General features: G+C 43.4%; 1 protein-coding gene across 2 annotated transcripts; it reads right to left on the reverse strand.

Moving 5' to 3' along the window:
• Nucleotides 1–7470: 7470 nt before the first annotated feature.
• Nucleotides 7471–11234, reverse strand: LOC119138283 (carbohydrate sulfotransferase 3-like). 2 transcript variants are annotated; one of them, XM_037278261.1, is made up of 3 exons: nucleotides 10957–11234; nucleotides 9734–9966; nucleotides 7471–9665 (listed from the first exon to the last, which is right to left on the reverse strand). In XM_037278261.1, the coding sequence occupies exons 2-3, from the start codon at nucleotides 9811–9813 to the stop codon at nucleotides 8450–8452; spliced, it is 1296 nt and encodes a 431-aa protein (XP_037134156.1). In that variant the 5' UTR covers nucleotides 9814–9966; nucleotides 10957–11234; the 3' UTR covers nucleotides 7471–8449. The 2 variants fall into 2 exon arrangements, with proteins under 2 accessions (XP_037134156.1, XP_037134157.1); XM_037278262.1 differs by lacking the exon at nucleotides 10957–11234 and adding an exon at nucleotides 10766–10950.
• Between the last annotated feature and the right edge of the window lie 182 nt (nucleotides 11235–11416).

Raw genomic sequence — 11416 nt, forward strand, 5'->3', positions numbered from 1 at the left:
ACATGTCCGGTAAATAGAGAACGTCTGGTCACATTAATAAAGAAAGAGCAAAGATGAAAAGGAAAAATGGACATGTTCATTTTACGCTGGCTTACATACAGGTGAATGGGGGCACTGCCATCTTGCGGTAGCTTGGCGTCATTGCATGAACCGCTTCATAAACTATCGAGTCAAAAGCCTGTATATTTAATTTCGTACGACGTACGTATTTATTTACTTCTACTTATGTGATGGTTTTTTTAAACTAAACAAATGTACAGTAAACTACTCATATGTTTAAGTTCTAATAACCATATTGTAATTGAACTGAAATTATATTTACATTAAAGAAAGAGCAATGATGAAATGGAAATGAACATGTTCATTTTACGCTCGGTTACATACAAGTGAATGGAGGCACTGCCATCTTGCGGTAGCTTGGCGTCATTACATGAACCGTTTCATTGTAGAGTCAAAAGCCCATGTTTAATAAATTAATTACATTATATATAATATTAATTAAATATACATATACACATATATATATAATTATATATATACTATATACCTCCAAGAACCCTGCGATCATCTGCTGCTGGTTTATTGGAGGCTCCCAGCAACAGCAGAAAGAAGATCGGTGATGCAGCCTTTGTTAATTACGCCCCCAAACTATGGAACACACTGCCAATAGGTATCAGGGAGGCCAGGTCGCTAGATATTTTCAAAACAAAACTTAAAACTCATTTCTTTACCCGAGCATTTAACTAATTACGTTTTATAAATTTCATTTTAAGCCTAATTTTATCTTTATCTTTATTTTATTTTTTACCTTTTCTTAAAGATATATTCTTTATTTTATTAAAGCGTGCTCCTATTTTAAACTCACTTTATTAATTGTGTATGCATACATTAATGTTTTGTTTTTATGTATTCATGTTTTTCTTTCATTGTTGTAAAGCGCTTTGAGCTGCATTTCTTGTATGAAAGGTGCTATACAAATAAAGTTTTTATTATTATTATTATTATATTATATATGATATATTAATTAATTTGTTTATACATATATACAAATACAAATATATAATTTATATATCGTTTTTATTATAATCATTATTGTTATAGTTATTATAATATATCATTATTATATATTATTATTTTTATTAAATATATTATAACTTTAGATGATTTAATTAATATAATATATACATAATTCAATTAATATATTATCAAACATATGGGCTTTTGACTATCGTCAATAAAGCGGTTCATGCAATGACGCTAATCTACCACAGGACGGCAGTGCCCCCATTCAATTGTATGTAACCCAACGTAAAATGAACACGTCCATTTCCATTTCATCATTGCTCTTTCTTTATTGTAACTATCATTTCAATTCAGTTACACTATGGTTATTAGAACTTAAACATATGAGTAGTTTACTGTACATTTGTTTAGTTTAAAATATCATCGCAGAAGCAGGATTAAATCTATACGTACGCCGTACAATATTAAGTCAAAGTCAAAGCCTGCTTTCTTGTCAATTTCTTCACATGCCAAGACACACAAAGAGATCGAAATAACGTTCCCACTATCCCACGGTGACAAGACATAGTACACAATATACATACAAGTAAACAACACACAAAAAATAAAAACAAGAAGGCACAAACAATGAATAAATAAGAGTGATGAATAAATAATAAATAAACAAATAACAATAAATAAGAGGAGCAAAAATGGAGCAAGTGTGCTTACAGCAGACAGTCACAATATAGCGCAAAAGTGCAGGACTCTACGCAGAAGGGGGGAGAGAGTTCAGGATCCTAACAGCCCGGAGAATGAAGCTGTTGGTGAGTCTGGTGGTGCGGGAGCGCAGGATCTTCCCAGAGGGCAGAAGATCGAACAAAGAGTGAGCGGGGTGACTCACATCACTCACAATCGTGGTCGCCTTGCGGGTGAGATGGGACATAAAACATAACATACAGGTTTTGACTTTATGAAGTTGTTCATCTAATGACGCCAAGCTACCGCAAGATGGCAGTGCCCCCATTCACTTGTATGTAACCCAGCGTAAAATGAACATGTCCATTTCCTTTTTTTTCATCCTTGCTGTTTCTTTAATGTAAATGTCATTTCAATTCGGTTACAATATGGTTATTAGAACTTAAACATATGAGTACTTTACTGTACATCTGTTTAGTTTAAAATATCATCACATAAGCAGAATTAAATAAATACGTACGTTGTACGATATTAAACATACAGGCTTTTGACTAGTTTATGAAGCGAACAAGTGAATGGGGGCACTGCCGTCTTGTGGTAGATTAGCGTCATTACATTAACCGCTTTATTGACGATAGTCAAAAGCCCATGTTTGATAATATATTAATTAAATTATATATATTAATTAAATTATCTAAAATTATAATATAATTATATTTAATAAAAATAATGAAAAATAATAAATAATAATAATAACAAAATAATTATAATAAAAAAATGTCAAATGGGATGATCAAGACTGAGATATCTGTGATATCTGAGATAGCTGTGATATCTGTGACATCTGAGATATCTCAGATATCTGAGATATGTTATCTGGGATATCTGTGTTATCTGAGATCTGTGATATCTGAGATATCTGAGATATCTGAGGTATCGGAGATATCTGTGATATCAGATATCTAGACAACTTAGTGAGTGTGCATTTTGGGGCATTCTGTCTGTGATCACAGATATCACAGAATATTATTCAGTCACAGATCGCCATGTGTGTGATATCTGTGATATCTGCAATATCTGAGATACCTGTGATATCTCAGATATTGCAGATATCCTAACCCACAACAAAACCCAAAGAATGATTGTGTGCATGTGTGTGCGCACAAATGCGTTTTGCTTGTGACCATGCATTTAAGCGTGGGTGTGAACATGCACGTGTGGGCAAGGCCAGGGTGGCCTGGTTACATAACTGACCCCTGGCCTGAAAAAATCTCCCAGTCCGGCCCTGCCTCTAGGCCTACCGTGACGTTGCTGACTCCACTAAAAAAGGCTTATGAGAAAAGGCAACAAACTACACACTACGACTTCTTTGCCTTGCGTGGGTGTATCTAATGAAGGAAACAGTTTCAAAAATTTTTACAGGTATCACTGTGGACGCATGTGATGTTACCTTTGAACAGTCCGGCTCGCCATAACGGCGCCTCCAGCCCCTAATTGCAAGTGGTAGAAAAAGTGGGGCAAACAGTCAAAACGGTCACGGGTGCACTCTGTTGCTTCCGTGCGCAGCATCCATCCGTGAGTGTGATTGCTTCCTGGAGGTCCCAAGCAAGGAAGTGGGAGGAATGAGACCTTCAAAGGGAGCCGGAGCCGATAATCCGCACTTAATGGCCACGAGCGGCAACTCGGTTTGACAAGCTCGCATCCGGCATTGGGGATGATAACACCAAAACACACAATTATTTCTTATTTTACAGGACACATTAAGTGTGCACACACTTGAAAAAAGTTTCATTTTTTGACTGTAGCGGTAATTGCGTCTCTCCAAAAATGCAAGCAATGCATTTACTGTACTTGTGTGACTGATCTGAGAGACACACTGGAGCGGCTCTTTTACATGAGACGAAACGTTAGCCTGCGCGAGGCGTCGGCCTGCTGTCCGTGTTTATGCAGTGTGCTAGTGTGCCAGATAGAGAGCAGCTTTGTGTCAAGTGTGGAACATGTTCCCTCCTTCACTTCCCCCACCTGTACTGTAAGAGATGAAGGAGAGGAATGTGAGCGAGAGAAGGACGGAAACAAGGAGGAAAAAAGGGAACAAATCAGACGAGGATGAATAGGAAGCAAAAGGAAAAAGAAGGGAAGATGGGTTTGGGAGGAAAGGGAAGGAGAACTTTGTAGCACCTGTGGAGAGTTGAAAGATTTCCATTTTCATGTGTTTTGAGGCAACATAATTTGAAAGGATGACATTTCGTATTTTTATTGCTGGCAAATGTCAAACTAGGCCAGATTTTACCCAACAGTACGTAAGGGTTCATATAAATGCATGTGTGTGTGTGTGGTGAGGCCCACTGTGTTTTTAGTCGCAAGTCACAGTTGGCACGCACACGAACACACACACACACTACTAATACAACACTCACCACTCTATTTTTGCTTAGCCCCGCGTTATAAATGTAAAATCCTCTAATTATATGAGTCAAATGTTACATCCATGACAACTCTAAACGACAGCCCACAGAAGCCTTTCATTATGGGTCACGTTAAAATAAATACCGTCACACCTTGTTCGTTTAGGAAGACAAAAAAGAAAGCGACATGGAAAAAGTGCAAGAAGAAAGGAGAGGCTGTCTTACACGGTCAAGCAAAGTCAAAAATAAAAATCTTAGGAGAACACTTGCTGTTCAGCTCACTTTGCAAAACATCTCAAACATCTGAAGTTTATTAGCTATGCGATTGGTTAATTCTGAACTCCGCCACATGGTCGCAAACTAGAAGCATCGCAATTTAAGGCAAGATAGTGGCTATACGATTGTAATTTTGAGTGCTAAAGTGTCGTGAAAGCGGCATTCTTGGAGTGCAGCCAGAAGGCCACAAATGGGAAGCATCCATTCAGTGCCTCTTAAATCTGCCCCCCCACTTCTTTTTAGCAGCATATATACAAAAGGCGGCATTGATGCGAGCAAACGCTGATGCTTTTTTTGTGCTCCTCGGCTGGCTGAGGAAGTCCAAAAATGGCAGCACATTTTGTACTTAAGAGGTTACGGATGAATAATGTCATCGATGGCGTAACGGTGCACATGAGTGATATAGCCCTTAATCCCTTTAATAATTAGTTTGTTTTTATGGTGCGGCAGAAAACACATTGTGGCTTGAGCACATCATGCAGGCGTCTGGGGTTTTAACACCTACGCAGCTTTTCATTGGGAACTTTGCGCTGGCCGCTCAACCCACAAAAAAGCACAAGGCCGTTGTTTAAGCCGTTATCTAAAGTGGCCGAGGGCAAAAAAAATTCTAATCTGAGTGATAAATGCGGATTGAGAAGCAGCAAACATAGTTATTTTGTTTCAAGTCTCTGGAAAAGATCACACGCCCAATGGCATCCGAATCACATGAACACACGGCACAGAAATATGTAAAAAATAAATACAACAATAAAAACATACGTTGACTTTGACCTGCAATGCATCAATTCATCTGTTTAAAGCAGTGGTTCCCAAAGTGGGCGGTACCGCCCCCCTGGGGGCGGTGGAAAGATCTGGGGGGGCGGTGAGGAAGAAAGGGGCGGTAGGGGGGCGGCAGTCGATTTGTACACAACACGCCGCTCTGGCCCAGTCAGATCCGACAGCATAGACTACAAAAGCAAAAGCTCAGGTTTGTAATTTCAAGCTTGTAATGTTCAGAATTTTATCTTATAATAAAAACCACATTCTGGCGGTCAACATCATCTTGAGTTCAAGTCAACATGAAATTGGGGACTCGCCAGAACACGCCGTGTTGTGTTGAGCTGGTTAGGGCAGTGGTCCCCAACCACCGGGCCGCGGACCGGTACCTGGGTCACTTGGTACCGGGCCGCCAAGCCGCACAGAATTTTTTTTTTTTATCGACGATCAATTAATTCAGGTCAAGACACTCGTCCCGGTCACGTGACATGTTTCCCCAGTCGAGCCCGCAAAGCTAATATGTGGCGACAGGCTAACTAACCAGGCAGTGAAGCATTCAAAACTGCTTCCACAGGCAGCATCTGGTCGCAAAAAACCTGAGTGGTAGACTACACAAATCAATGAGTACTGTTATCACAGCAATAAATAAAATCAAGGCACATGCCCTCAATTCCCGACTGTTTCGACAGCTGTGCACTGATAATGATGAAGAGTTTGAACGTTTAGTGTTGCACACAGAAGTTAGATGGCTGTCAAAGGGAAACTGCCTGAGACGTTTCTATTCACTGTTTGATACAGTTGTTGAATTCTTCCAAGACTCCAATTCTGTTCTGTGTGATGAACTAAGAAACATGAAGCATGACATTGCTTATTTGGCAGATATATTCGCAAAGTTCAATGAAGTTAATTTGCAGCTGCAGGGAAATGAGGCTAACCTAATTAAAGTCAAATCAGCTATCTCCACCTTCCTGGCCAAGTTACAGTTATTCAAACGAAACATACCGTAATTTTCGGACTATAAGTCGCACCGGAGTATAAGTCGCACCAGCCATAAAATGCCCAAAAAAGTGAAAAAAAACATATATATGTATATAAGTCGCTCCTGAGTATAAGTCGCCCCCCCACCCAAACTATGAAAAAAAACCGCGACTTATAGTCCGAAAATTACGGTAGCTCGCCATGCACTCTACCAGTTCCCAAGCCTCTCTGAATTGGATGAGGAAAAAGGCATACCAGACGATGACCTTCAAGTGTATTGTACACACCTGGATGAACTGCACAGAGACATGTCTGAGAGATTTGAGGGCGCTAGGAATTCACTGGGGAGCCAAAGGGGGCGCCAGCCTGCAAAAGTTTGGGAACCACTGGTTTAAAGCGACTTCAGTGCAAAGATGGAAAGCGGAAAGTAAAGCACAAAGGGGGTCTATCACATATACCCATGTAGTTCCTGTTGTGGCTTAGAAGTGACAAAGGGGATTTGAAAACCAAAGATGGTAACAATTTCAAGATAACTCACAAAATGACTGCACAGAAGTCATGCTGTTTCTGGTCACAGTGGGCGATGAAGCAGGAGGGTGGGGTGGCCTAATTTGGAGGGCAAAAGCGTTTTTTTAATAGATGAAAGAATGAGTAAAGGGAGTAGAGTAGAAAAAGATATGGCGTGCATGTGACAGGGCGGGGTCAAAATGACCCAGCCGACCACATGATATGTAAAGTCGGCCTAATTGCAACCTTGAGTTACTGAAATAGCCGAAGCCACTGCGGTAAACACACAGTGCGCCGTACAAAGCAGCCAGTGTGCAAAAGGAGAGCGCTTCACTGCTACATAGACATTTTTGCGGACGGCACAAGTGGAGGCTTTTTTTTTTTTACGTGCGCTAGCGGAAGGTTACACCTACACAGGGTGGCATTTATTCCAAACGATGGAGGGAGTTGCAATCAAACACAACCCCTCTCACATTCCTGGTTAAGATGATGATGGTGGCACTCTCAGTCTGTTTGACATACGCTATGCAACAGGAAGTTGCGTCGCAGCATTATAACTAGCAATTAGATAAAAAAACAAAAACAATTATGTTTTCAGAAGGAAAAGTAACTCTATAACATTGCACTTTCTAAAAGATAATGACAGAATGTAATCAAATGCTAGCAATTCAACATGATTTAATGCCCCAATTCACTTCTGTGCTGCTCCTTCTGCTGTGCTGGCCTTGGCCACTAGGAGGCAGTATAATTGGCCTGCAGACAAACAATAAAATATTACAACTATTTGTGACTATTGATGCTAATCGTTAGCACTTCCAATTTGGGTTAGCATTTGAGCTACACAAGGTGTAATTCCATTTGTTTATTTTGAGTTAAATTCAAACAATGTGACATTTAACAACTTGAAACTTTTTTTCTGATGAATTGTACAATGTCTGTTTTTGCACTCTGCCCCCCCCCCCTTCCCCATACAGTGTTTGTGCACTTCCTTTTACAGCGTCATTACCCAATGATCACTGAGAGATAAGCGATAACTCTTCCAAATAAGGTCACGATTCAACATAACAATGTGGCGCTAACCCGGCGCCCTCCCCACAGAGGGGACTCGCAAGTCGGCGTCAAAGCGTGTTAACGGAGACCAATGTTTAAAGCGGCGAGCGCAGCTATCAAGGCCTCCCTCTTTCCCCGCGTCTTTCTATCAGCGGTCAAGAGGCTTGTGTCAATAGACGCCAGACTCACAAATAAACGACGCACCGATCTGCAAACCAGCTGCGGGGTACGGCGCGTTTGGACGGCAATGTAAACATCTTTTTTCCCCCCAAATTGGTCTTTGACCGCTTCAAACAGTTAGCGAGGACGTCAATCTGCAAAGGAGGAGGAATGATGAAAACGCTGGAGTGATTGATTATGGCGATAGCTTCTTTCCACTTTCTTTGTTTTTATAAAGCGAGCGCTTCATTTGGAGTTTCTTTGGTTGCCAACTCAGGAGCTGTTCACAGCGGAGGTTCCCAGAGTTAGGTCGTTAATGTTTACCGTCCCCCCCCATTAACTTGCTCGTTTGGGAACGCTTCTGTTTGCTCCGAAATTCAAGTCGCACGACATGCCCGTTTGTGTTGGGGTGACAAAAATGGCCCCAGTGCAAAAAATATACAAAGGCAGCTTTTCACAGGCCGAGATTGCGATTTGTGGACGAGACGAAATCGTCTCCCTCCGGCTAGTTTAAATAGTAAAACAAAGTAAAAAGGTGTTAAATATCTGGATAAACATCTGCTTTACGATAAAAGACACTAATAAATATGCGTTTGTGTCCGTCCTTGCGTCAGAGTCTACCAAAGCTCTTCTATCAAGCTGATTGACTTGTCTGTTAGCATCTCTTGGCTTGTCACAAACTTGTAGCCAAAGAGTTTCAGCGTGGGCCCGCACACCTTCTGGACCACTTGCACTATCTTGAAGGGCAGCTTGAAGCGCCACTTCTCCACTTGCTCGGTGGAGTTCTTCTGAGTGGAGTAAATGCCGCCGGTCTCCTTGGAGGCCTGCGTGCTCTTCAGGATCCAGGCTTTGACCTGCGGCGTGAAGGGGATCCCGGCAAACTTGTACATCTCGGCCGCCTTCCTCATGGGGAAGTGCGCGATGTCCTCGTAGCGCACTAGCATGTAGCGGCCGCGCAGCCACGCCGGCTGCCCGAGGCCCATCTCCGCCGACATCCTGATGCTGTTGCAGTTGCTCTTCAGCTTCTTCACCTCGTCGTCATCCATGGGCACGTCCCTGTTGTCGGCCCATCGCTTCCAGTTGTCGTATTTGGCGGCGAAGGCCACCATGCGCGAGGCGAGCACCGCCCGAGGATCGCGGACCAGCTGGATGAATTTCACGTCCAGACGTGGGTCCTCGGCCAGAGGACGGAGGGTTTCCAGCTGGCGCACCCTCACCGACTTGATGGCCCTGTGCTCCTTCTCCAGGCAGGACTCCGACGCTGTGGTGAGGTTGAGGGGCCCGCAGCGTCTGTTGCTGCACTTGTAGCGCTCAAAGACGCCTTTGACCAAGGGGCCGCAAACCGCCTGGTCGCACAGGGAGCGGCTGGAGCTTCTGCGGAAGAGCGAGGCCGTGACGTGATCCACGGGGAGGGGGTCGATGAAGCGCTCCAGCAGGGAGAAGTCGCACAGGAAGAGCTGGCGGAGCACGTCGCGGTACGCTTTGGCAGCGGCTGTGGCGTTGGTGCCGCCCGTCGCCAGAGTCAGCATCTTTTCCACGTGCCACAGCGGCTCAAAGAGGTAAAACATGTTGTCGCCCTGCTGGTTGAAAAATTCACCCACGAAGGATGAACCCGTCCTGGTGGTGGCCAGGAGGAGAATGTTTTTTCTGCGGCTGGTCTCGGCCGCCAGCGGCCGGTAGTCGCTGTAATTCTCCAAGCGCCGCTTCATCAGCATGAAAGCCGAGCTCAGCTTGCCTTCGGAGGAATCGTTGCGCTTCCAAAGAGCGTTGGCGGATCGGCTGGGCTGTATCGGGGTTTGGGGCGTCTGCTTCAAGGCCAGTTTATCAGACACCCTGACACAAGGAATGGAATCACAATCACAACCCAATACATATATTGTCAGTAAACGTTGCGGACTCACTTTGAGATAATGTTGTTCTCCTTCTCGATGATGACCAGCGCCACAAAAAAGACGACGGGTAGGCTGTATTTGATCCTCATTCTCTCGGCTGTGGCGGCGCCCGGGTCCGCTTCTTAATGAGTTCTGCCGATGGCTCAAACCCCGTCCCCGCACCGCCACCAGGGTTGTCTTAACAGGTCTCGCAGTTCTTTGTATCGCCCTCTTGTTCAGAGTTGTTCTTGCGATGTTTCAACCTGTGTATAAAAACAACATCAAAACTGTGGACAACAACCACACGAGGCTGCCAGAGTGAGAAATTTACTGCAATATCCCTTCACAAGTGACACCCTATCTTATCTGCACAAGAATGGCATCTGACCTAGAGCAGACAGTAGTCAACCTTGCCTCGTAGCAGTCATACCAGTTGCTAATTGGCCTTGTCTGTCTGGCCCCGAGTAGCGCATTCATTCATTGTTCAATAACAATCACTCCTCCTGTCCTTTTGTTTCAAAACCAATTGTGCCAGTACAATATTTGCAGCAAATGCACAGGAATTGGGAACAGTTGTGAAGCACTGGTGTAAATATACTGGGTGGGGAGGGGGACATTTTCAGCTCCATCTTGCACCACTCTGCCGCATGCCGCGACCACAAAAGGCCTCTTCACGTAGAGTGACCCCCCCCCCCCCTCACCAAAGGTCAAACCCATCGGGGTCATTCGCACGTCAAAGACGGGATCAGACCACAGGTTCGTCTCAGGTCATGTAATGCCAGAGACAGTCAATAAAGCCTGCAAAATTGCCGCAGCCCTTTTGAGGCGCTTCGCGAGGCGAACACAATTTATTGCTTTTTTTATTTCTATTTTTTAATACAAAATCTCGATTTTAACTTCTGACTGTAATTATTTAAGTGCCTGAAATACAATTGGTTAGTAGAGATAATTGAATAATGCAAGTAATGTGGTAGAAGTGAGGAACACTATTTCATGACTGTCTGCCAACAATAAGTCTTCAAAACAACAAAGACATCGCAAAAGACAAACATGTCACCCTACCTCGAACTGTAGGCCTGCTACTGAGGTCCGCCACAGTAATACTGTAGTCATGCGATCTTAATAAAGATTCTAAATTAGAAGTCAAACCCTCTCGCAACTGAGTTGCGTTGTCAGCGGCTCACCACATTACATTAACTTCTTCATTCCCACTGTGACTACTGAATCAGGTGTCCCGTTAGTCGTCTACTCACCATGCTGATGTGTCCACGCTGTTTAATCCGTCAAAACGAGCGCGTCCAACTCGGATTATTAATTCCATGATTTCCTCCACCCACACATAAAAGGTTGTCCAGGAGTCCAAAAGGAGGCATGTGTGGGGTTCCGTAATTCCAGTGGAGGAGATGCGGGTCAGACTGTGCGCTGAACTGAATGAAAAAAGTTTTCGGACCAACTGTTTGCCCCTGGTTGGATGACGTACGAAGAGACCTCCCATAGAAAAAGTGAGTGATCTCAAAAAAGAAAAGGAAAAAAGCCTAGGCAATAAATATATAAACTGCACATTTACGCAAACTGCATGCAAAATTTTACTCAACACATTCTGCCACAACGTTCCGTCTTCAATTGTTGCTTTATGCAAATTCAATATAGTCACATCAAAGGCGAATTGGCTCCCTCTAGTGGGGTAAACTTTGATTAAGTGTCGATGCATTT

This window comes from Syngnathus acus, chromosome 19, assembly GCF_901709675.1.
Source record: "Syngnathus acus chromosome 19, fSynAcu1.2, whole genome shotgun sequence".
NCBI lineage: Eukaryota > Metazoa > Chordata > Actinopteri > Syngnathiformes > Syngnathidae > Syngnathus > Syngnathus acus.

Bases quoted from the DNA above. Each gene is read 5' to 3' on its own strand.
- LOC119138283 (XM_037278261.1), bottom strand. From the start codon at position 9,813: ATGAGGATCAAATACAGCCTACCCGTCGTCTTTTTTGTGGCGCTGGTC. The intron at 9,666-9,733 runs GTGAGTCCGCAA...TCCTTGTGTCAG, and splicing joins GAGAACAACATTATCTCAAA to GGTGTCTGATAAACTGGCCT.